This window comes from Cotesia glomerata, linkage group LG4, assembly GCF_020080835.1.
Source record: "Cotesia glomerata isolate CgM1 linkage group LG4, MPM_Cglom_v2.3, whole genome shotgun sequence".
NCBI classification, from domain to species: domain Eukaryota; kingdom Metazoa; phylum Arthropoda; class Insecta; order Hymenoptera; family Braconidae; genus Cotesia; species Cotesia glomerata.
Window position 1 is genome coordinate 2,616,773 of NC_058161.1, and position 24,970 is coordinate 2,641,742.

The following is a 24,970-nucleotide window of genomic DNA, read 5'->3' on the forward strand; positions in this document are numbered from 1 at the left end:
ATTAATTAAAAATGATCAAACTCTTAAAAATTATGTTTTTACACTAATAATTTAAATTTAAAGAATTTTTATCGAAAAACAAAAATTAATTTTTCTTTAAAAGGAAAAATTTTGAACTCAGAAAATAAAACTAAAGAACAATTTTCTTGATTTGAATAAATAAAATTCTTGAACTAAGAAATTTCTCTTGTTTTAAATAAATTTTTCTCTTGATAAATTTTTTTATCAGTTTATTATTGGTCATATTATCAATAGAATATTATTATTATATATTTTATAGGTTTTATATTTTTGGAAAATTAGATTTTAGTTTAATATAATTAAATGAATAATTAATTTATGTTTCAATTAAATTAATAAAATTCTTAAAATATTATTATAACTTTTATATTTTTGAAAAATTAGATTTTTGTTTAATATAATTAAATGATTAATTAATTTATTTTTGAATTAAACTAATAAAATTCTTAAATTAAAAATTTATTTTCTGTTCATCCTCTTTATTTTTTATTTCACACTAAAAATTTAAAAAAATAATAAAAATTTTTTTTTTGCAGTATAATATTTTACGACTAAAAATTAAATAACCCAAGAAAGGTTTTAGAAATCTCAAGACAGAGACAAAGATACCGGGAATAAAAAATTCAAAGTAAAAAAACCCAAGTAAATGGTATTTTCTTGTTCTTACATTTACATATTCATATTTTTATTTCCTTGTAGCTTCCAGATGTTCAATGAAACTCTCATTACCGGAATGCGCCTTCGTATATATTTATTTAATAAGTTTGTCTCTTTCCCCGAGGATATTCCAGAGTACCGTTACGTTTTACTTCGACATTACGGCGAGTACATATGTACACCAATAATTCTAGAGTAAACAGACGAAGATATGTGTCCTGAGTATTGAAAAAATTTCACGGGACTTTATTTATTTTGAAAAAACCGAATTTTTTCACAACGAATAAATGAGCCGTAGTTTTTCCTTGAGTCATGCTAAAAAAACTTCTTGCGAATGTAATAGGAAATAAACTGAAAAAGCTCAATAGAAAAAGCAAATTAATTGTTTTAACTTTTTACGCCGGCTGATAAAAAAGTGTTGGACATAAAAATAAAAATGAAAATAAAATGAAACATGATGAGCGTTTTATAGATTAAGTTTACTTTTATACAACGTTATATCATGTCCGCGTAAGGTGACGACACCATGGATGTATAACCGTGTAAACATTTCACACACAACTCGGCAAGGCGACCTATTTCCACACCCAGTACTATAGCGTATGTACAACCAACGCTGACACACATTATTCCATTATATTAGGATCCTCACACACAAGAAAACAAGTTAAGCTTGTGAAAAAAATAATATCAGGAGTGCAGAAAAATATTTTCTAAGCCTCATATTCATACTCGTACTTGATGTTCAATCAGGATTTTATCCATGTAATCCGATCGGTAGTACTCGAACATATTCGCATAAATATATTAGACCGGACCAATCAGCTGTAATGCAATAGTCGGTGACTTTTTTAGCCGAATACTCGAAAAAGCGCGCTCGATGTTTTGTTGAATTATTTTCCTCGTTTTATATTTTATGGGAACATAAAATTATTTTTAGAGGTAATGGAACACTTGTAAATCGTTGGGATTTAGTGTTTTAGTTTATGGATTTTTTTATTGGGAAAAAACGATTTATTTTCAAGTTGTTAAAAAGTTTTATGAAGTTTCTAATGGAATATTAATTTCGTTTGATAGTTTTATTTTTTTTTTTTTTTTTTAATTAACTTCTGTATCTAGTCTAGTTTTTTGATGTTAAATAGGTCGTAAATATATCTGGGTATTTATAAGGTCGGCGGTTTAAATGAGAAAAAGTTTTTTTATTAAAAATGTTTTAGGTATTATTAAATAATTATTTTTTATGACGTTAGTTCGGAAGAAACTTCAATAAATTATTATTACTATTTTGGGTGAAATATTAAAAAAAAAGAAAAAATGATAAGAAACTTTTTTTGTTGAAAATTTAATTTCCAATTAAAAGTTCTCATCAATTTTTTCATATTTTTGATAGAATATTGATTTGAAAAAAAAAAATTTTTTAAATTCAATTCATGCTTAGAAAAACGAGCGATTAATAGTTAAAATTAATTGGACAAAATTCTACAGTTCTAATTAATGACATTAAAACTAATATGCTGCCGAAAACGAATTTATCAATTTATTAATTTTATAATTTTTAAAAAATATTAGATTAGCGTAAATGATGCTACATATTGTGAAAATCACGACCTAAAATCTCCAGATGAAGCGACTGATTTTTTCAAAAATTCATTCCGCAGAAGTTCGAACAAAACTACTCATATTAATCGTGAGCTTGAAAGGAAGATCGATGAATATATTTTTTTAAACAATATCGATTATTCTTTGTTTACATTCCCTACTGCTGAACTTATTCATCACAAAAAAATTCTAAGTGAATTTAAAAACGAGGAAATAGTGAGTTTAGTACTGCGACCATTGCCTGTATTACCACGTGTGACGCAATCTCAGAAGCAAATTATTTTACGGCCATCAACGAATGTCAAAAATCGGGATGATATTATTCCCGGTGATTCATTTAATCTTTTTGAATTAATTAACAGTAGATCGGGATTTTTACCTACTAAAAATTTCGTAACAAACATCAAAGATAAATTTATACCATCATTTAGTTCATCCAGTTATTTAAAATGTCGTAAGCCCATCAAAAATGATGTTCCAAAAGTAGAAAACGGAAAACTTGAAGTTTTTGAAGAAATGTTCAAGCTTCGAAATTTCGGAATTGATCCAATTAATCTTAATGAAAGGAGAACTTGTTTAAAGTTGACTTTCTGCTCAAGATTGAGGAAGCAGAGTTTGCTTGTTCCTTCAGTGACAGTCATTAAACTGAACAAAAATTCAAAAAATAACGTCGAATATGATATTTCTGAAAATAAAAATATCATGTTGTGGAATTCAGCCAGCGACGAAACTCATTTTGTACGTAGTGCAGAAAAGGGTGACTGCGTGTCTCAGGTAAATTTTTATTACTTATCAAAATTTCATTTTGAATCAACATTTTGGTAAGTTAATTTTTTGTTCGTTCTTAGATGTTAATATATCCTTATGGCGTTGAAACATATGATAATAGGTCGACATTTGATGGTTATCCTATTTTCATAAGTAAAATATTATCAGCATCACGCAATCACACTCTTGAAAAACGGATAGCAGATTTTGTAAGCAATGATTTGAGAAATGTTATAGGAGAAAGGAAGAGTTATGATTTTATTTTGAAAACGTTCGAAGAACTTGAACACAGCAGTTTAGTCAGTAATGCTTTGATTAATTTGTATTTAGAAAAAATAGTTTAAATCATTCTTTTAATATTTTTTTGGTCCTCAATAAACTTGGGTAAAATAAAATTAATTGGTGTTTTTGTATCAAAGTTTTTTTTAACTCTTAATGACGAGCTACATTGATGCCGCAATCCTATTCAATAACATAAAACTAATTATTGAAGATAAGTTGGTTAATTTTCGAAATTTCCGATACTAATCGAAAAAATGGATCTTGCTTTCTGATTGGTTTAAAGCAAAACGAGCAGTAAAAAGTTAAAATTAATCGGACAGAATTCTACAGCTTTATTTAGTAGCATTGAAACGAATATGCTGCCAATAACCAACTTATCATTTAATTACAGATGTATAATAGATAAAACTAATGTTTCTAGTCGAAAATAAGAAGAACTAAGGCTTCTTTTTTTGAAAAACAATTCAATCACAGTTACAATTCAAACGCGGCAATGAACGGAATTGTTAGGATTTTAATTATCGCATTGATAGCTATTACAAATGCGCAGGCGATGAGAAACTTGCGCGTAGGTGATACGGTTGATTTGTCTAAGCAGTATTCGGACCAAATAATAGTCAGTGATATATTCAACGGGTTCAACGGATCACGCTTTATTAAGGAAAAATATGACGATGAATACAACAATCAAATGTTTTATCGAACATGTATGTTGTTTGAATCCCTGAAGACGGAGTATTATCCACAAGTTTTAATCGATAAAAAACTATCCGACTCGGCATCGTTAAAGTTGTTTTATTATACAGATTTATGGAGGGAAAAAAATTTGGGTGTTAATGAAAATTATATTAACAACGACCACTTCAGGTACGGATTTGTTAAATTGTGCCACACACACAACGTCCAAACCTTGAATATCAAACTAATAGATGATGAATATTTTTCGAAAATTGTTGATGATAATACCGCTAGTATATGGATGAACGAAACAGTTGTTTTTCGATTAAAACGGGATAATGAAACTCATTATGTTTCATCTATTTCTACTGGAACTTGTCTTATTCAGGTAAGAAATATTTATTTTGATTTAATCGATACTATTCAACTTTTTATTAACTTTATAATTTTTAAAAAATATTAGATTAGCGTAAATGATGCAACATATTGTGAAAATCACAACCCAAAATCTCCAAATGAAGCGGCTGATTTTTTCAAAAATTCATTCCACAGAAGTTCGATCAAATCTACTCATATTAATCGTGAGCTTGAAAGGAAGATCGATGAATATATTTTTTTAAACAATATCGATTATTCTTTGTTTACATTCCCAAGTGCAGAATTTATTCATCAAAAAAAAATTCTAAGTGAATTTAAAAACGAGGAAATAGTGAGTTTAGTGCTGCGACCATTGCCTGTATTATCATTTGTGAGGAAATCTCAAGAGCAAATTATTTTACGGCCATCAACGGATGTCAAAAATCGGGGTGATATTGCTCCCGGTGATATATTTAATCTTGATAAATCACTTAAAAGTAGATCGGGATTTTTAACTACTAGAAATTTCGAAACAAACACCAAGGATGAATTTATTCCATCATCTGGTTCATACAGTTACTCAAACTGTCGTAAGCCCATCAAAAATGATGTTCCAAAAGTAGAAAACGGAAAACTTGAAGTTTTTGAAGAAATGTTCAAGCGTCAAAATTTCGGAATTAATCCAAACAATCTTAATGAAAGGGAAACTTGTTTGAAGTTGACTGTCTGCTCAAGATTGACGAAGCAGAGTTTGCTTATTCCTCCAATGACAATCATTAAACTGAACAAAAATTCAAAAAATAACGTCAACTATAATATTTTTGAAAATAAAAATATCATACTGTGGAATTCAGCCAGCGACGAAACTCATTTTGTACGTAGTGCAGAAAAGGGTGACTGCGTGTCTCAGGTAAATTTTTATACTTATCAAAATTTCATTTTGAATCAAGCCTTTGGTAAATTGATTTTTTATTTGTTTTTAGATGTTAATATATCCTTTCGACGTTGAAACATATGAAAGAAAGTCGATATTTGATGATAATTCTACTTTCATGGGTGAAATATTATCAGCGTCACACAATCGCACTCTTGAAAAACGAATAGCAAATTTTGTAAACAACGATTTGAGAAATGTTATAGGAAGTAAATCGAATTCTATTTCTATTTTGAAAACTTTCGAAGAACTTGAACACAACAACTTAGTCAGTAATACTTCGATTAATTTGTATTTAGAAAAAATAGTTTAACGACTTCTTTTAATGTGTTTTTGGTCCTCAATAAAATTCGGTAAAATAAAATTAATTGGTTTTTTTTTGTATCAAAGTTTTTTGAACTCTTAATAACGTACTACATTGATGCCGCAATTCTATCTTATAGAAGTTAGAATTGTTTATAGTTTATATTTTAGTTTCAAAATTCTCGATACTAATCGAAAAAATGGACCCTGATTTCTGATGGGTTTAGGATAAAAGCTTACGCGCGCAATTTGAAGTTCTAGAAGGTTAGATAATTCGTTTTGTCTCCAATTAATAAAAAAAAAAAAAAAAAAAAAGCAGTTGGAGTGTTTGTAAACAACCTAATAGCCAATTAATCACGAATTTAGTCATTAAATATCAATTACTAAAAAATCAATTAAAAATATAACTTAGATTTTTTTTATTGAAATATTTTATTGATTTTAATAACCATTATCTTATCTAAGTAGAATAAGACTGTTATTGTTTTTTTTTCTTGTTTAGAACCAAAAAAAGAGACTATTTTTCAGTTAAGTTGTGCAAAAGTTTTGAAGCTCAAAATTTAATTATCAAATCAATTAAGGGGCATTTATTTACTTTTAAAATATAAAAAGTAGGTGTGCCCCTTCCCTAGTAGAAATGATCAATTTTTCACTCGATTAAATCTAGTATCTGGCTAGCGTCATATCTAGTAGCTGGCCAGCAATCAAATCTAGTAACTGGCTAGCGAAACTAGGTAAAAACTAAAAATCGCGCCACCTACAACTAAATCGTAAACATTGGTCACACAGATGTTCTACTTATATTAGTGTGTGTATGTTTATTTTTTCACTTTAACCTGTAAGTTGAGTTATCTTTCGTAAATATTAAGAAACGGTGTAAATAATTGAAAAATTTGTGTATTTCAATATAAAAATGATCTGTTATATATTTAAAAAAATGAATGAAATAAAAAAAATTGACATAATATTGACATATTATTATTATTATTTTTTTACAATATTTTTAACTTCCCGCTACGAAAATCGAAGATTTTCAAAAATCGGGAAGTTATTGTTTTCACCCCGTTTTGCAAAAATCGAGTTTTCATCAGATCTCGACGTTTGAAGGTCACAGAAAGCTTCCCTGACTATCCCCGCGAGGTTGTCACGGCGTCTGTATGTATGTGTGTGTGTGTGTGTGTGAAAGTATGTGAACCGCTTATAACTTTTGAACGGCTTGACCGATTTCATCGCGGTTGGTGCCATTCGAAAGGGCTTGACCAAACTTAGATTTTGAAAACTATTTGGACCGATTCAGATCAATAGATTTTGAGAAATCTTCAAAAAACTGAAAAAAAAAATTTTTTCAAATGTGGTTTTTTTGGAATAACTTTTAAACGGCTTAATAGTTCAATTCCAAAAACTAATCAGCTCTTAACCTCAAAAAACCACGTCGATCGCCACCAGTCCGGTCAAAATCGGTTGATTCATTCGAGAGATATCGTGAACGAAAGAAAACCGAGAAAAGTGTTTTTTCAGAATAACTCCAAAATTCCTAGCGCGATCAATTCAAAATTTAAGATTCTTTGTGAGGCTTGAAAAACTGCGTCGAATGCTTCTAACCGCGTAAAAATCGGTTTATTCATTCAAAAGTTATTGTGGTTTAAAAATTCAAAAAATAGTGTCTTATCAAATCTCTATCAGACTTTTGAGCTCGAAGAGCTTTAAAGGATAGGAAAGCAATCTCTTTAAGCTCGGAGAGCTCAAAATAACCCATAAATTGTATTTTTGAGCTCGAAGAGCTCAAAAACGTCATTGGTGCAATTTTGAGCGCTTAAGTATGAAATTAGCGGGAAGTTGCAGGAATGGCCTTCAGGGTCAACCGTTTTCCTAATTTTTTTTGGATCGATTTATGTATTATTTTGAGCTCTCCGAGCTTGGAGAGATAGCTTTTCTATGCTTCTTCGAGCTCAAAAGTCTAAAAATTATACTATCTCATCAAAAACGATCCGAAAAGAAATGTTATGTGAACTTATGCAAAATTATGTAAAGTTATGTGAAGTTATGTGCAGAATACACTTTTCGGTTTTCTTTCGTTCATGATATCTCTTAAACGAACTGGCTGAAATTATGTGAAATTATGTGAAATTATGTGAAGTTATGTGCAAGAAACACTTTTCGGTTTTCTTTCGTTCATGATTTCTCTTGAACGAATCGACTGAAATTATGTGAAATTATGTGAAATTATGTGAAGTTATGTGCAGGAAACACTTTTTGGTTTTCTTTCGTTCATGATATCTCTTGAACGAATCGACTGAAATTATGTGAAATTATGTGAAATTATGTGAAGTTATGTGCAGGAAACACTTTTCGGTTTTCTTTCGTTCATGATATCTCTTGAACAAACTGACTGAAATTATGTGAAATTATGTGAAGTTATGTGCAGAAAACACTTTTCGGTTTTCTTTCGTTTATGATATCTCTTGAACGAATTGACTGCACTGATAGAAGGATTTATTTGTATTAAATAATATTTGTTAATAGCTAACAAATCATTTATTAGAGACCATTTTTTAATGTTAAATAAATATTTCTTAGTATTCAAAATGATTTGTTTGTATTCAATAAATCTGATATTCATTTATTAAATATTAATAAATCTTTTTAAATACTAAGAAATATTTGTTAAGGCCTAACAAATGGCTTCTAATAAATGATTTGTTAAATATTAACAAATCTTTTTAACTATAAATAAATCTATTAGTGTGAAGTTATGTGAAATTAAATTCTATGTCAAAAGTATAGAAAGACTATCTCTTTGAGCTTGGAGAGCTCAAAATAAGACATAAGTTGTTTTTTTGAGCTCGAAGAGCAATTATTAGTGCAATTTTAAGCGCCTAGGTATGTAAGTGGCGGGAAGTTGCAGGGATGGCCTTCAGGGTCAACCGTTTGTCTAATTTTTATTTCTAAAGACTAGTCTGTATTTTTATATATATTTTTTTACAATTTTAAATTGACTATGTTTACAATTGTTATTGGCTATCTAGTCTATTGCACAATTTTCTCTAATTATTTATAATTATTTTATTTCTAATAATTATATCTAATTATTTAATTAGAGAAAATTGTGCAATAGACTAGATAGCCAATAACAATTGTAAACATAGTCAATTTACAATTGTAAAAAAATATATATTATTATTATTATTACTATAATTTTGAATTGTAACAAACTTATCCACATTTAATTTTAAATAATCTCAATTCCTACACGTGTCGCCATGTTTTATTTGATGTCTCGTAAAACTGGCCAGTAACTAGACAGTTACTGGATATTATACTAGCCAGTTCTTAGCTTAAGTCTAGTTAAACTAGCCAGTTACTGGCCAGATACTTGATTACATTTCTACTAGGGTTAATAAATACAAGCATTTCCCTGGATATGTAAATAAGTAGTATAAACAGAATATTGTCATACCTTGTCACCTGTCTGAAGACCTGCCTTGTCTGCTGGTCCCCCAGGTACCGTCCACACTATTGAGGCATACAAACGCCCGTCACTGGCATTTTTACCTCCGATAACACGCATACCGAACCCTCGAGCTGGAACATTAATTAAGAATAAAAACATTAAGCATTTGCATCTGATACATTACTGTTTTTATCACGCGAGTTTTTTTTACTCCATCGAATTTTTTACTTGGGTATTGAAACCACTTTCATGTTTTTCATGCTTCTATTAATTCTGTAGGAGATAAAATGTCAAGAGTACTTTTTAATTCCGCGAAAACTTTCCACATATTTTTTTTTTATTTTATTATCAGTGTTGTATTCGGAGTATTAATAACACCCGGATATTTTTAACGCTAACCAGGATTTTTCGCGCGTGATAAATCATTTTATACCAAATATATATCAAAGTATGTTTGTTTGTATTATATATTTAAATATATACTCTAGAAATGAAAAACATCCCTGCTATTTGCCTACTGATGCTTTTATTTTATTTATTCATCCACAAACAAAGAGGATTTTTTGCTGAAGATGAAAATGACGCACATATTTGTATTCAAATACTCTTTAAAAATATTTTAGTATAAATGCTGACTTTAATTTATTAAAAATTCTTCCGCGAATTATTTTGTATATCGCTGTAAGACTTTATTATTAATTTATAAATTTTATTTTAAATACTTTCGGGTGAATATTTAATAAAGCTATTTTATACTAAATTCCAGACGGTTCACTGTAGTTTATTAATTTTATTTAAAAAATTAAGTAACTATTTTAGCAATTCAAAATTATTTCAATGTATAATAAAGAAATTTTTTTAATATTTAATTTCTTTTAGTTACTGTTAATAAATTTATTTTTAACATCCGATAATTTAATTACTATTATTAATTATTACACAATAAATCATTTATTAAGTATAATTTATTGACAGTGAAATAATATTTTTTATTAATTAAAAAATATTTATTAATAGTTAACAAACCGTTAATTAAAAATAGTCATAAAATAATAATTGATATAATAATTTAGATTAAGAGAATAAGCAAAAATTTGAGGCCAGTGTATTCATATGATAAAATGGGTTTTTATAGTTAAATTTAGTATCGTTGGAAAAGTCTTGACCTGGAGTTGTGTCTTTTCATGGTTTGATATCATTCTCACCAATAGTCAATTTATGATGATAAGTATTTAGGCTACATTAGAAAATGCTCCATCTCTAGATATATAATTAAGAAATGACCTTGTATCTCGTGAAATATTGACATTTTTAAAGATATAAGCTCATCCCGATGTTACATTCATCCAGACCTTTCATTTGAGTACCCACATCAATTTTTCATATATTTATATATATATTATACATATTTCACAAAAACCATATATGTAAAATATATAAAAAATGCCATTTGGTTACTTAAATAAAAGGTCTTGATGATTGTAACATCAGAATGAGCTTATATCTTTGAAAATATCAATAATTAAGTAATGACCTTGTATCTTTTGAACTATTGACATTTTTAAAGATATAAGCTCATCCCGATGTTACATTCATCAAGACCTTTCATTTGAGTACCTACATCAATTTTTCATATATTTATATATATTATATATATTTCACAAATACCATATATGTAAAATATATAAAAAATGCCATTTGGTTACTTAAATAAAAGGTCTTGATGATTGTAACATCAGAATGAGCTTATATCTTTGAAAATATCAATAATTAAGTAATGACCTTGTATCTTTTGAACTATTGACATTTTTAAAGATATAAGCTCATCCCGATGTTACACTTATCAAGACCTTTCATTTGAGTACCCACATCAATTTTTCATATATTTATATATATTATATATATGTATATATGAAAAATATATCAAAAATGCATGTAGGTACTCAAATGAAAGCTCTTGATGAGTATAACATCAGGATGAGCTCATATCTTTAAAAATATCAATAATTAAGAAATTAGATTGTATCTTGTCAACAAATAATATTTTTTAAGCCATAAGCTCATCCCGATGTTACACTCATCAAGACCTCTCATTTAAGTACCCACATCAATTTTTCATATATTTATATATATATATTATATATTTATGAAAAATATATCAAAATGCATGTGGGTACTTAAATGAAAGCTTTTGATGAGAGTAACACCGGAATGAGCTTATATTTTTAAAAACGTCATTACTTAAGAAAGTACAGTGCAATTTAAATAAAATCATTATTTAATATATCCAAATTTTATTTATTTATAGTTCACAAGTCACGGCAGTCACATAGTGACTACAATGTTGCTAGTTTAAAAATTAATTGCTTAAATTAAATTTTACAAGGCAACTTTTCAAATTTTTTAACAAATAAATTATTGAAGAGAAAAATTTTTTTTTTAATTTTACTTATAAAATATAAAAAAAATATTGATAAAATTTTTCTCAATATTAAAATTTGTTTGAAGTATCAAATTAAAAAAAAATGTTATATTTTTAAACGAACAAAAACAATTTTTTTCTTATTTTTATTCAATATAATTCCGCAGAATTTTTTTATAAATAATATACATAAAATCCCCGGAGGGATTAAATCATCCATAACTTAAATTTTTTACAGTATATCAAAAAAAATATTTATTAAAAATTAACCATATCATTTTAAATAAATAAATTTATCAATATTTACTAAAATTTTCTCAGTTTATTATTTTTTTTTACTTAATAATTTTCTGAAATATAAGAACAATTTCAAAAAAATTACTAAATAAAATAATAATAATTCTAAATTAAAAATGAATATTTAATGATCGACATATAATACGACACTTTATATACACATACATATATTAAATTGGAGAGTTAACATAGAGAGTGGTTATGTCAGCGAAGACAAGTCTAGAAGCTGATGCACAATAGTTAAGATAACAGGCGCACAAAACCACTCAAGGGGTGAACCACAAACCTGTCGCTAGCATATTCTCTCCATGTACATTGTCTCTGATCGTAACTACCACAATTTACTCCTTTTTATCGCTATTCCTTTTCTTATATTGCTATTGCGAATTCAAACGACGCTTCATTAAAAATAATACACTTGAATTAGGCGAGTTCAAAGTGTGCGAAAAAATAATAGTTACGATAATGAGAATAATAATAATAATAATAATAATAATGATAGGTGTTAGGGTGAAAAAAAGCGTTTACGTCGATTTTCTTCGCTTAATTGGTTCTATCGATTGTGAATTTTTTAACCCAATGTGCTCTCGGGCACGTACAATATCGCGGAATAAATTTAGGACACAGTAACCATTGGTACACTAGTTCTAACAATCCCGGAGTTACAAGGTACAACTTTCAGCTAAAACGCTCCGGGTCGTGCGAGTACGTGTGTGATTCGAGTCTGACTGTGAGGCTGGATTATAACAGATTTAACCACAGCTGTCGACAAAAACGTGTCACGCTGAATTTATTTTTATTTCGTTATTTACTTTTTAATATAAAATGAATTAAAAGTTACTCTGCTGTGTGACAGTCGATAATGTATTCATTTCGATTTGTATGGAAAATTCTACACCCCAACTGCGGAAAAAAATATTTTTAAAACTGTTTTTCATCGGTACGAACTTTTAAGGAACGAGCAAAAATAGAGTGGGATTTAAATTGAAATTTCTGGGCTTAATATTGAAGGAAATTTTATTTTCTGTAAAAAAAGGTCCTTAAAAATGTTGACGTACCTATGATATTTCACTCAGAATAATAATAATAAATTAAAGTTTTTAGCGCCTAGCGGTCAAATGACTAGTAGATCTAAATTCAAGCCAACGGATGGACATTCCATCTTCAATATTGGTCGAGAGACATATTCTCTCTTCATAATTTCGATGGGGATCCACCGAACTTGAATACTAGTGAAGCTGAAAGCTTTTGTGGTATCTGTTTGAGTTATAAAGATGTTCATTAAATGAAAGAAATGAAAGAAATTAAATGAGAGCAAAGATAAACTTTGAAAAAATAAATGGGGTTGGTTCCTGGCTTAGCAACCAACCCCATTTATTTTTTCAAAGATTGTCTTTGCTCTCATTTAATTTCTTTCATTTAATAAACATCTTTATAACCCGAACAGATACCACAAAAGCTTTCAGCTTCACTAGTATTCAAGATCGGTGGATCTCCATCGAAATTATGTAAAAAGAGAGAATATGTCTCTCGACCAATTTGAAGATAGAACGTCCATCCGTTGGCTTGAATTTAGATCTACTAGTCATTTGACCGCTAGACGCTAAAAACTTTAATTTATATATATATAATTCAGTCGCAAAAATAATAATTAAATAATAATAAATTTTTGTTAAATTTAAAACTTAAAAATTATCTTATAAAATTTTGAAATAAAAATTATAGATTAAATATGAATAAATGATACGAGATCTTTTTTACAGGAAATTTAATTTTCTATAGAAAAAGGTCCTTATCAACTTTGACGTATTTCTTATTTTTTAGCCAGAATGACAATAATAAAATTTTAGAAAATCCAAAAGTGCACGCCTCATAATCACATTTTCCACAATAAAATTGATTAAAATAAAATACAAAAAATACTTTTAAATCTTTCGCGCCATTGTCCACCCAGAAAAGAAAGGTACTACGCATGTGTTGTAAACGACCTTTATTTACATAGATATTGATATACAAACGATTAGTGGATTTTTAGTTTATTGCTAATTATAAATAAACTACATTGAATTAGACCGTGATCTTTGAAAGGACTTAGTTTTAGATAATACTGAAGCGTATAATAAATAAATGGACTTGATCAGTTAAGTTTTTCGGCAGTTATCGTGACCACGCCAGTTTCTATACATACATTTGACAGCCGGACGTCTACGGAATAATTTTTTTAAACATTTTTTTTATTTATTTAAAAAGCAAAATGTCTTTTAAAAATGTCATAAGTGTTGAAATTAGTGTTTTTCCATGACATTTATGTGTAAATATTGTTCTACAAGTGCGATAGAAAATAAATAGAGACAATTTTAGTTCAAGAAATCGCTTGATTTTTGTAAAACGAGTGTAGAGCACAACCTCATCCGCTTCGCTTATGAGGTGTGCAAAATTAAAATAAAATTTTTATTAAAGGTAAAAGTGAAAAACTATTTTATAAAATTTTTAAATTAAAATTCTGGGTAAAATATTAAAAATACGAAAAAATTATCGATTTTGACGTATCTCTAACCTATCAACCGTAAATTTAATTCAAAATATTCCATAAACAAAATTATAGTTTATTTACAAACAATTGATTATTCAAATTGAGTTGGTAATATTTATAAAGTATCTTAAACAGAAAGCCGGAAGTTATTTTTAACAAAAATATTGATGTACAAGGATTCTACTATCATGCTTGTATTTTATATCCACTAGGATTAAAAATCTAGTGAATTATTGTCATCAGCAAATGTCGATTTAGCTAGCGAATTATTTACGTCAACTTCAATGTATTCTCGAGCAAGTGCAATTGACGTAAAAGATTTATTCGAGATTATTGAATTATTCAATAAGGCTAAACTTGCTTTTAACATTCTAATTTAAATTTTATATCTTTTCAAAATTATTCATCGTAGTATAAGTGGAATAACACGATCTAAAAAAAAAAGAAATTTTGTTTGTTTCGTCATTTCTAAATTTATAAAACATTTTTCATTGTTTTTATAGTCTAATATCCTCTCTCTAACCTCTTAAAGTAAGCGTAAAAGTTTACATACTTTTTATGTCTATCCTTGGGACTTAACTATTTCGTAAACTTTAACATCCTTCTGCTCCACTTTATTATACTTTTATACATGTATTAAAATTGTTTTTATCCTTAGCAAAATTATTTTACTTAAAAAATTTTAACTCTAGTTAGAATAAAAATTTTATATAATAAATTATTCACAAATAATAATAATAATAATTAAAATTAATAAAAAACTAGCAACCTTGCAGTCACTATGTGACTGCCGTGACTTGTGAACTATAAATAAATAGAATTTGGCTTTATTAAATAATTACTTTTGTTAAACTGCACTGTACTTTTTTAAATATTGACGTTTTTAAAAATATAAGCTCATCCCGATGTTACACTCTTCAAAAGCTTTCATTTGAGTACCCACATGCATTTTTGATATATTTTTCATGTATACATATATATATATATATATATATATATATATATATATATATATATATATAATATATATTTTTAAGATATAAGCTCATCCCGATGTTACACTCATCAAGAGCTTTCATTTGAGTACCCACATGCATTTTTGATATATTTTTCATGTATTCATATATATAATATATATTTTTAAGATATAAGCTCATCCCGATGTTACACTCATCAAGAGCTTTCATTTGAGTACCCACATGCATTTTTGATATATTTTATTTATATATATATATATATGTATATATATATATATATATATATATATATATATATATATATATATATATATATATATATTTATATATATATAAATATGAAAAATTGATGTGGGTACTCAAATGAAAGGTCTCGATGAGCGTAACATCGGGATGGGTTTATATCTTTGAAAATGTCAATAGTTCACAAAATACACGGCCATTTATTTATTATGTATCAAAATTATGTATTAAAATTTTGCTTATTCTCTTAACAATATAGATTAAAATTTTTACAATGGACAAATGAATAAATAAAAATAGAACGTTGAGTATTTTTATTTATCTACAAAGCTATAAAAAATATTTACGGCCTTAATATCTGAAGAAATAAAATAAAAATAAATGTAGTTATTATTTTCATCAGTATAAAAATAGTAATAATAAATTTTTCCAAAATTTAAATTTTAAGTTCAAAAATTAAGATACAGAATTTATCCCTAGTTCTCAAAAGTTTAAAGTTCTGTTTTTGGCTAAAATAATGGAAATAAAAAAAATAATAAGAAACCTTTTTTATTGAGAATTAAATTTTCTACAAAAAGTCCTTGTCAATTTTACCGTATTTTCAACCTTTAAGCCAGAATTATAAAAATAAAGACTCAGTTTTTAATCTTTTATATAATTACAAATTTTTTAATAATAATAAACTTCATTTAAAGAAAGGTCAAACTAATTTAAGTTTAAATCGAAATAATCCCTCTAATTAGAAAAATTCATTCAATAATTCTCTTGTCTCTATGAAAATATTTTCATTTAAAGTCCGCCATTAGTTAATTCCCTTGAGTCCTAGGTTCGTAGTAATTACTAAAAAGTTAAGTTTACTTTTAAAAGTATTGGACTAATTAGTTAAATCACCCCAACCCGAGATGACGAATGTTGATTGAAAGAATTAACAGCAAAGTGCTTACCGGCATTTCGATAAATTCCAGCTTAGGCTGAGTTCTCAGTAGCTAAACATTGACGCAGGTATTATCTTAATATTAAAGTTTAAATTAATTTAATTTCGATAAGCTGAAATTGATTTCAATACCTAAACCTCGCTTCCTTAATATAGCCATGGGTATATTAACTAATTATTAATAAATTATTATTTTAGCGATAATATCAAATATCAGTTACGTAACTTTCTACCTTACCATTAAATCGAACCATTATTGTCTACATCATCAAATTTTTAGGTTAAAATTTTATTGTATAAAAAAACAAAGCAAATCAACAGACTCGATAGAGTCTGGCGCCAAGTTCCGTTCTCAAGCCAGACTACCGAGTGTGTATATACCGTAAGCAGAACGGTTTTTTGAGGTTACAAATTTTTTTTCAAATTTATTTTGATTTTTTTTTTATATGATATTTTATAATATTAGTTCATGCTTTTTATTACGCGTATTACTTGATTATTATCAATTATCGTTTTAATTTCTTTTTAAAATTATTAAAAATAATCAGCACAAACTATAGCGACCCAGATTTTTAGATTTTAACTTTTTTCTTATGTAAAAAGCGGACGGCCAGAGACTAAATAATAATATAAGGATGCATGCTAATCTTATAATAGATGGGAAACTACAGTGAAAAAAAGATATTTGACAGCTTGCTATTACACACGCCAGGCGGCGAAAGAATAACTTTTACATGAACTATAGCTTAAAGGGGATAGTTTGCCACCGGAAATGTATTAAATTAAAATTGTCAATTTTTATTATAATTAAAAAAAATACTAAAATCCGAACAAAAACAGTTTCACTGTAAAAAAATCACGCCAAGTCCACGTTCTCAATCCTTTCCTATCAATATCCTGTTACGTGAATGTGGAACGCTTCACGTAATAATTACCGTAACTCCGATTCTTTCCCGCTTCACAGCATTATTTATATTTGTAAAAATGCTTGCCGTAAGATGGACGGTGTGGCTTAATGTATATAGAATAAGCGAAAGGAAATTTAGTATAGACCGGATAGCTCAAATGGTAGAGTAGTCGACATGTCTTCGGAAGGTTCTGGGTTCGAATCCCAGTCCGAGCTATCTAATAATTTTTCCTCACATATTCTATAAACTCACATTAAGATGATCCTCTCCACATTCCTTTCTCAATCCTTTCCTGCCAATATCCTGTTACGTGAATGAGGAACGCTTCACGTAATAATTACCGTAACTCCTATTCTTTCACGCTTCACAGCATTATTTATATTTGTACTTGGTGTGCGTCATTGTGTACTTCAATTTTTTTTAAAAGTCCTAGTAGATAGATTTTAGGAATTTCATAAAAAGTGAAATTTTTCATAACTACGCACACTAAATACGTTCTAAAATTGTTTCTTTTAATTTTTAAATTTAAAACAAAATTTTTATTAATTTCCGAAAATCATAAACAACCATATCGGTCACTTGGATTTTTTAATTTTCTATTTTATATCTTTTTGTAAAGAAATAAAATTTTTTTTTCTTAATAGTCTTATGAACGTGGACTTGGCGTGATTTTTTTTTACAGTGAAACTGTTTTTGTTCGGATTTTTCTTTTCCCACAACAGGGATTATTTTTTTAACTCCTTATCGCTAAACATTTAAAGAAAGCCAGAGGACCCTAAGGACTAATTAAAAAAAGTGTTTCACTTCCATTTCCTCCCGGACTCTCTATTCAACAAAATGGCGTACCTGTTGCGGGATTAGCATCATTAAATTTCTTCACCTCGACATTTGACTGCTAACTGGGGAATTTTTTATTAACCGCGGTCTTGAACTTGGCTTTTTAATTCCACCAGACTGCTCTATTAATTTTAAACTTTTTAAAAGTTTCACGGCTACGATATAAAAATTAATATTCGATTAATCAAATCTATCGGAATGTCGATAGGGGATTTGAATTCTAGTTAGCGATCATAATTATTTATTTAAAGTCGCCGGATTATTCGTATTCAGGCCAGACGGTTTGATTATTAATTGACGAGAGAAAATTTAATGACACGAGTGGATTAATTTTTTAAAAGGCTCACGTTGATATTTTATTACTCGCTTTGATGAATTTTTTATTGAAATTTATTCAACAGCGATTAAAATTTTTTTTTATACAGAAAAAAATCAAGTTTTTTTTAAATAAAAAAAAAAATTTTTATTTTGTTCTAGAAATTGTGTATGAAAATTATTTTCTTACGTGCGGTATTTTTTTTTTTTTAAACTTTAGTTCCTAAAGAACATAAATTTTGTTTTTTTAATTTTAAACAGCGATTGATTTTTTTTTAAATAGAAAATAATCACGTTCTCTAGCGTGATTTTTAATGGCCTATAAAGATGACAACTCGCATCTTTACGACTTCTGACCAGTTTGATCACTTAATGACGGTAATATAACCTCAAAATAGCTTCTCTTAATAATGCTGGCTGTTATTAGTCATACAATCAACATATAAAAGATGATTGCAGAGACAAAATTTTATTGTATCTTCACAAATGTTCAAATCGTTAAATTAATTATATATCATTAATTAATTAATTTCAACAATTTGATCAAATTTAAGAATATAAGCTGGAAAAAAAATTTTTTTTATTTAAAATGTTAGTTAAATTTATTTGTTTTTTGATAGTCATGCTGTTACTTATTGTTAGTACAAGTGAAAGCTGTTCAACCAGCGAAAAATGCGCAAAAGAAGGTGGAGCGGTATGTATTATTTCAAGTTGCTATTAAATCAATGTTATGTAATTATTATTGATAATTATGATTAATTTTGTCAATTTTTGCAATAGAATTAAAAGAAAAAATTGGTTTTTTTTTTTTTTTTCAGTTCTATCACAAACAATTTCCATTTCTCTGGTGGTTGTAAGTGAATAGTAACTTGTGATCCAGATCCTTAATTTAGAATTCTAATAAAAATTTTAAGTAATGAAATTTGTTCTTAATAACAAGAAATAGTATATTACACACCTGTGGCAAGAAAATGAGAAATGTCTCAGAACACATATATGTTGCCCGAGGCGAAGCCGAGGTCGACATATATGTGATCTGAGATATTTATTATTTTCCTGCCATAGGTTTGTATACTATTTTTCTGTCCGACAGAGGCGGAAAGCGGCAATTTCGTTTAGCGCAGCAGGCCGAAAGCTGCCACTTTCCGCCCAGAGGGCAAAAAATATATTTTTCTCCCCTCCGGACGGAAAGCGTCAATTTTCCGCCCGCTGCGCTAAATGAAAATGCCGCTTTCCGCCTCCGTCGAGGAGAAAAATAGTATTCTCACCATGGGCAGGAAATAAGAAAGCCTCAGATCACATGTTTGTCGACCTCGGCTTCGCCTCGGTCAACAATTACATGTAATCTGAGATATTTCTTATTTTCCTGCCCTAGGTAAGAAATATACACGCAGAAAAAAATTTTGTTAAAATAACTTAAGATATGTTCTAGTAACAAATGCATTTGTTAACATAGGGATAACAAATTATATGTTAAAATAATAAAATTTAGGTTATAGCAATTTATTAATATGTTATAACAACAAAACAATTTGGTTACTATAGCAAAATCTTTAAGTAGATTCGACCAAATAATTCAGTTAGTATAACAAATTTTTTTGTTGAAACAGCAAAATTATTCTATTAAAATGACAAATAAATTTGTTACAGTAAATTTTATAAGAATCCATAATTTAAAAGTATGCTATAATCAGCGATATCTGATTTGGAAAATATTTTAGCAACAAATTAGTTTTGTTATTGCAATAAAATGATTTCGTTAGGACAACAAATTGATTTGGTGATTTAACAGACTGGTTTGTTAGTACAACTTGAAACATTTTGTTAATGCGATTAATGGATTTGTTACTATAACTAAACTCATTTGTTACCAGAACATATTTTTTAGTTATCCCGTCTTTTGTTATTTCAACAATAGTATATTACACCCCTTGGGAAGGAAAATAAGAAAAGCCTCAGATCACATGTAATTGTTGGCCGAGGCGAAGCCGAGGTCAACAAACATGTGATCTGAGGTTTTCTTTTTTACTTCCCAAGAGCTGTATAATATTTTTTTGTCCGAGGAAGGAGGAAAGCGGCAACTTTGTTTAGCGCAGTGAGACCAAAGTTGCCACTTTCCGCCCAGAGGGCAAAAAAATCATTTTTATGCGTGTAGTCATGCTGTTACTTATTGTTAGTACAAGTGAAAGCTGTTCAACCAGCGAAAAATGCGCAAAAGAAGGTGGAGCGGTATGTATTATTTCAAGTTGTTATTAAATCAATTTTATGTAATTATTATTGATAATTATGATTAATTTTGTCAATTTTTGCAATAGAATTAAAAGAAAAAATTGGTTTTTTTTTTTTTTTTCAGTTTTATCACAAACAATTTCCATTTCCCTGGTGGTTGTAAGTGAATAGCAACTTGTGATCCAGATCCTTAATTTAGAATTCTAATAAAAATTTGTCCTTAATAATAAGAAAATATATTTTAACTTTTTATTATCAATAAATAAATTTTTTTAATTATTTTTGATGCATTTTTGAAATTTTTTTTCCACGATAAGCAGATGGAAATTTTTAGTGTTATAAAATAAGGTTTTAAGAACAAAAAACACTGAAATAAATGGCCTATTATTGCCCGAGTTTATTACTTCATTTTTAAACATGATAAAAACTTTAATACCGGGGAATTTAGAAGTAAATAATATAACGAAATACTTTAACCAGTTGAAACAAAAGAATTTTTCAGTGTAAAAAAAATACTTATATGTAACACAGTTTCAACATCTGAGTTAAATATGTCGAAATTTATTTGTGTTTCTGCAATTATATTCTTAATGCTAAAAATTTTCTTCAGTGAGTGTTGTCAAACTCATAAAATTCCATTTAATAAATGCCTAAATAGAGATGAACAGGTACGTAGAAAAATTATAAGATATTTTCAATTTTAAAAATTTATTTTTCTAGTGTCAGCATTCTTTCGACTGTTGCGCTCACTCAAGAAGATTTTGGATCGGAGAATGTAAATTACATGACTTTAATTCTTCCTTCAAAACATGCGAGTATTATTACTTGCAAACGACATTTTAAATGTAATTAAAATTTTATTAAAATTGTTACTTTTTTAAATTACTAGATACAAGCAAACCAGGCTATTAACGTGAATTATTTTTTAAGGATCTTAATATTAGACGTTCAGAAAGACTTGCAGTAAAGAAAAATAATGTAAATTTTAAGATGCCAAATTTTTCGACCACTTATTATGAATCTTCTTTTGTTGTAACTTGCATTCATCTCTGCACTCATAAAAACGATTTTGTTGAAATAACAAAAGACGGGATAACTGAAAAATATGTTCTGATAACAAATAAGTGTAGTTATAGTAACAAATCCATTAGTAGCATTAACAAAATGTTTCAAGTTGTACTAACAAACCAGTCTGTTAAATCACCAAATCAATTTGTTGTCCTAACGAAATCATTTTATTGCAATAACAAAACTAATTTGTTGCTAAAATATTTTCCAAATCAGATATCGCTGATTATAGCATACTTTTAAATTATGGATTCTTATAAAATTTACTGTAACAAATTTATTTGTCATTTTAATAGAATAATTTTGCTGTTTCAACAAAAAAATTTGTTATATCAACTAAATTATTTTGTCGAATCTACTTAAAGATTTTGCTATAGTAACCAAATTGTTTTGTTGTTATAACATATCAATAACTTGCTATAACCTAAATTTTGTTATTTTAACATATAGTTTGTTATCCCTATGTTAACAAATGCATTTGTTACCAGAACATATCTTAGATTATTTTAACAAAATTTTTTTCTGCGTGTGGGAAGAATTACCAGTGGACATAATAAGAGCGTCTAGTATCGAAGTCTTCAAAAACAAGATGTTTGATTATTTGTTTAATTTAGATATTTAAATTATAAAATAAGTATTTTAGCTTAATTTAAATTGAAATGTTAAGTGGTTAAATCTTCAAATTTTATATATTAAATCATTAATAAGATTGATTAAATTGTTATACTATATTCATGTACAAAAACTGCTATGTACGATGTAAATATGTTTGCCAATTGGCCAGATTGGCCTTGGCATAAAATAAAATTATCTATCTATCTACACGCAGAAAAAAATTTTGTTAAAAGAACCTAAGATATGTTCTAGTAACAAATGCATTTGTTAACATATGGATAACAAATTACAAGTTAAAATAACAAAATTTAGGTTCAAACAAGTTATTGATATGTTATAACAACAAAATAGTTTCGTTACTATAGCAAAAACTTTAAGTTGATTCGACAAAATACTTCAGTTAGTATAACAAATTTTTTTGTTGAAATAGCAAAATTACTCTATTAAAATAACAAAGAGAATTTGTTGGAGTAACAAAGACAATTTGTTAAAGTAATAAAGAGAATACATAATTTATAGTATATTACAACCCAAGGCCAGAAAGTTGGATTTCCTGGCGTATGGGATATGATGGCCGAGGCGTAGCCTCGGCCATCATATCCCATACGTCAGGGTATCCAACATTCTGGTCATGGGTTGTATACTATTTTGCACGACTCATGATGCGAAGCATCAGAGAGTGCTTTACGATCGAAAAATTTTTTTCGCCTCATTTTGGCGGCTATTTTTATTATTATAGCCTTGTTAGTTCACGAAATCAAGATATTTTGCATACTATTGTCGAGATAATTTAATGGAGATTAATTTCATACTTTTTAAAAATTGATTTACTGCAATAGAATTGGAAAAAAACACCAAAATAGGTCAAAAAATTTTCCTGTCCGTCATGTGTGAAACCCGAAAACACTGTAACTTGTGAAAAAATCCATTATTTGAGTTAAATTTTTTTTTTTTAAATTCTAATCGACGATTGTAGGTCACTGAATGCGAATGATTAATTAATTCAGTGTCGTTTAATTGCAATTAATAAAAAACGAAAACTACAAGACTGTATATCTATATATATCCACGTAAAATTAACATGGATGGTGATACATCTATATCTATAGATATTATGTACATTTTATTCCACCAGGGGCGCTTGTGCAGTACCTTCCTACTACAGCTGTTTTTTCGGCAATTAATTCTGAACGACTTAAGTTTTTTTTTTTTTTTTTTTTATATTTCATAATTAAATGAGCATTATGAGTCGTGCACTTTTGGATTTTCCAAACTTTTTCTTGCTTTCCAGCCAAAAATACGTAACCCCGTGGAAGGGGTTTTGCAAAACCGAGGCGAAGCCGAGGTTTTGCCAGGCGTGAGATGGGCGCCGCCCGACTTTTGCAAAGCCAAGGTTTTGCTGGTCGGGGCGGGTATAAAAAAAAAAAATAAAAGTTAATAAATTGAAAAAAAATGTTATTTTAAACTTTACTAACAAATGCCCTGATTAAGAGTGATATCATGCACAGAATTTGTCACAAATATTTAAACTCATTCTAATTACAGAATTTATTTTTTTAAGTTGATTAAAAAGTAGTTTTTAATTAGAATTCGACGGCTAAGAAAGATTGAAATTAAATTATTACAAGTTTGTAGAGTACATGGATCATTTTATAAACATTGCTCTACTAACTATCAAAATATAAAAAAAAGCAAATAAAATTCACAAAACTATTATGTATTATTTTTTAAACTTTTTATATAAATTATTTGTGCAGTATTATTATTAAATAGTTCATTAACAATGATCTAGTTAAAAATTATTTTTTTGCCCTCCGGGCGGAAAGTGGAAACTTTCGTCCCGCTGCGCTAAACTAAGTTGCCGCTTTCCGCCTTCGTCGGACAAAAAAATAGTATACACTCCTCGGGAAGTAAATAAGAAAGCCTCAGATCACATGTTTGTTGACCTCGGCTTCGCCTCGGCCAACAATTACATGTGATCTGAGACATTTCTTACTTTACTTCCCTAGGTGTGTAATATACTATTTTTATTTTTTTGACATTTTTTGGTTAGTTTATGCGCTGACATGTTACATACAGACGATGTTGTGACTGTTATATATACAGTTGAAACTTGCTTTATAGGCCGGTCGCGCCACGAAAATGCGAAAGAAAGCGGGGTTCTGTGCTGCCGAGCCAGAAAATATGCGTAGCGCGCATGCGTTAGAGCAGACCATAAAAGTTGCTCTTCCTGGAGTAAATTGCTGCCAGGAAGAGCGTACTTTCGGTTAGGAGAGCACGAAAAAAATATGCTATAATCAGCTATAGCTGATTTGGAAAATATTTTAGTAACAAATTAGTTTTGTTACTGCAACAAAATTATTTTGTAACAGCAACAATAGTATATTACATACCTAGGCCAGTAAAATAAGAAGAGTCTCAGATCACATGTAATTGTTGGCCGAGGCGAAGCCGAGGTTGACAAACATGTGATCTGAGGCTTTTTATTTACTGGCCAAGGTGTGTATACTATTTTTTTGCTCGACGTAGCCGGAATGTGGCA

General features: G+C 28.3%; 1 protein-coding gene across 4 annotated transcripts in view; it reads right to left on the reverse strand.

Moving 5' to 3' along the window:
• The window catches only part of LOC123262690 (regulating synaptic membrane exocytosis protein 2), a 155,961-nt gene that overhangs the window by 42,430 nt on the left and 88,561 nt on the right, over positions 1–24,970 (reverse strand). For all 4 annotated transcript variants that reach the window (XM_044725028.1, XM_044725027.1, XM_044725029.1 and 1 more), the window contains exon 12: positions 9,057–9,181. In XM_044725028.1, the coding sequence (XP_044580963.1) occupies positions 9,057–9,181 (125 nt within the window). The remainder of the gene's footprint in view (positions 1–9,056; positions 9,182–24,970) is intronic.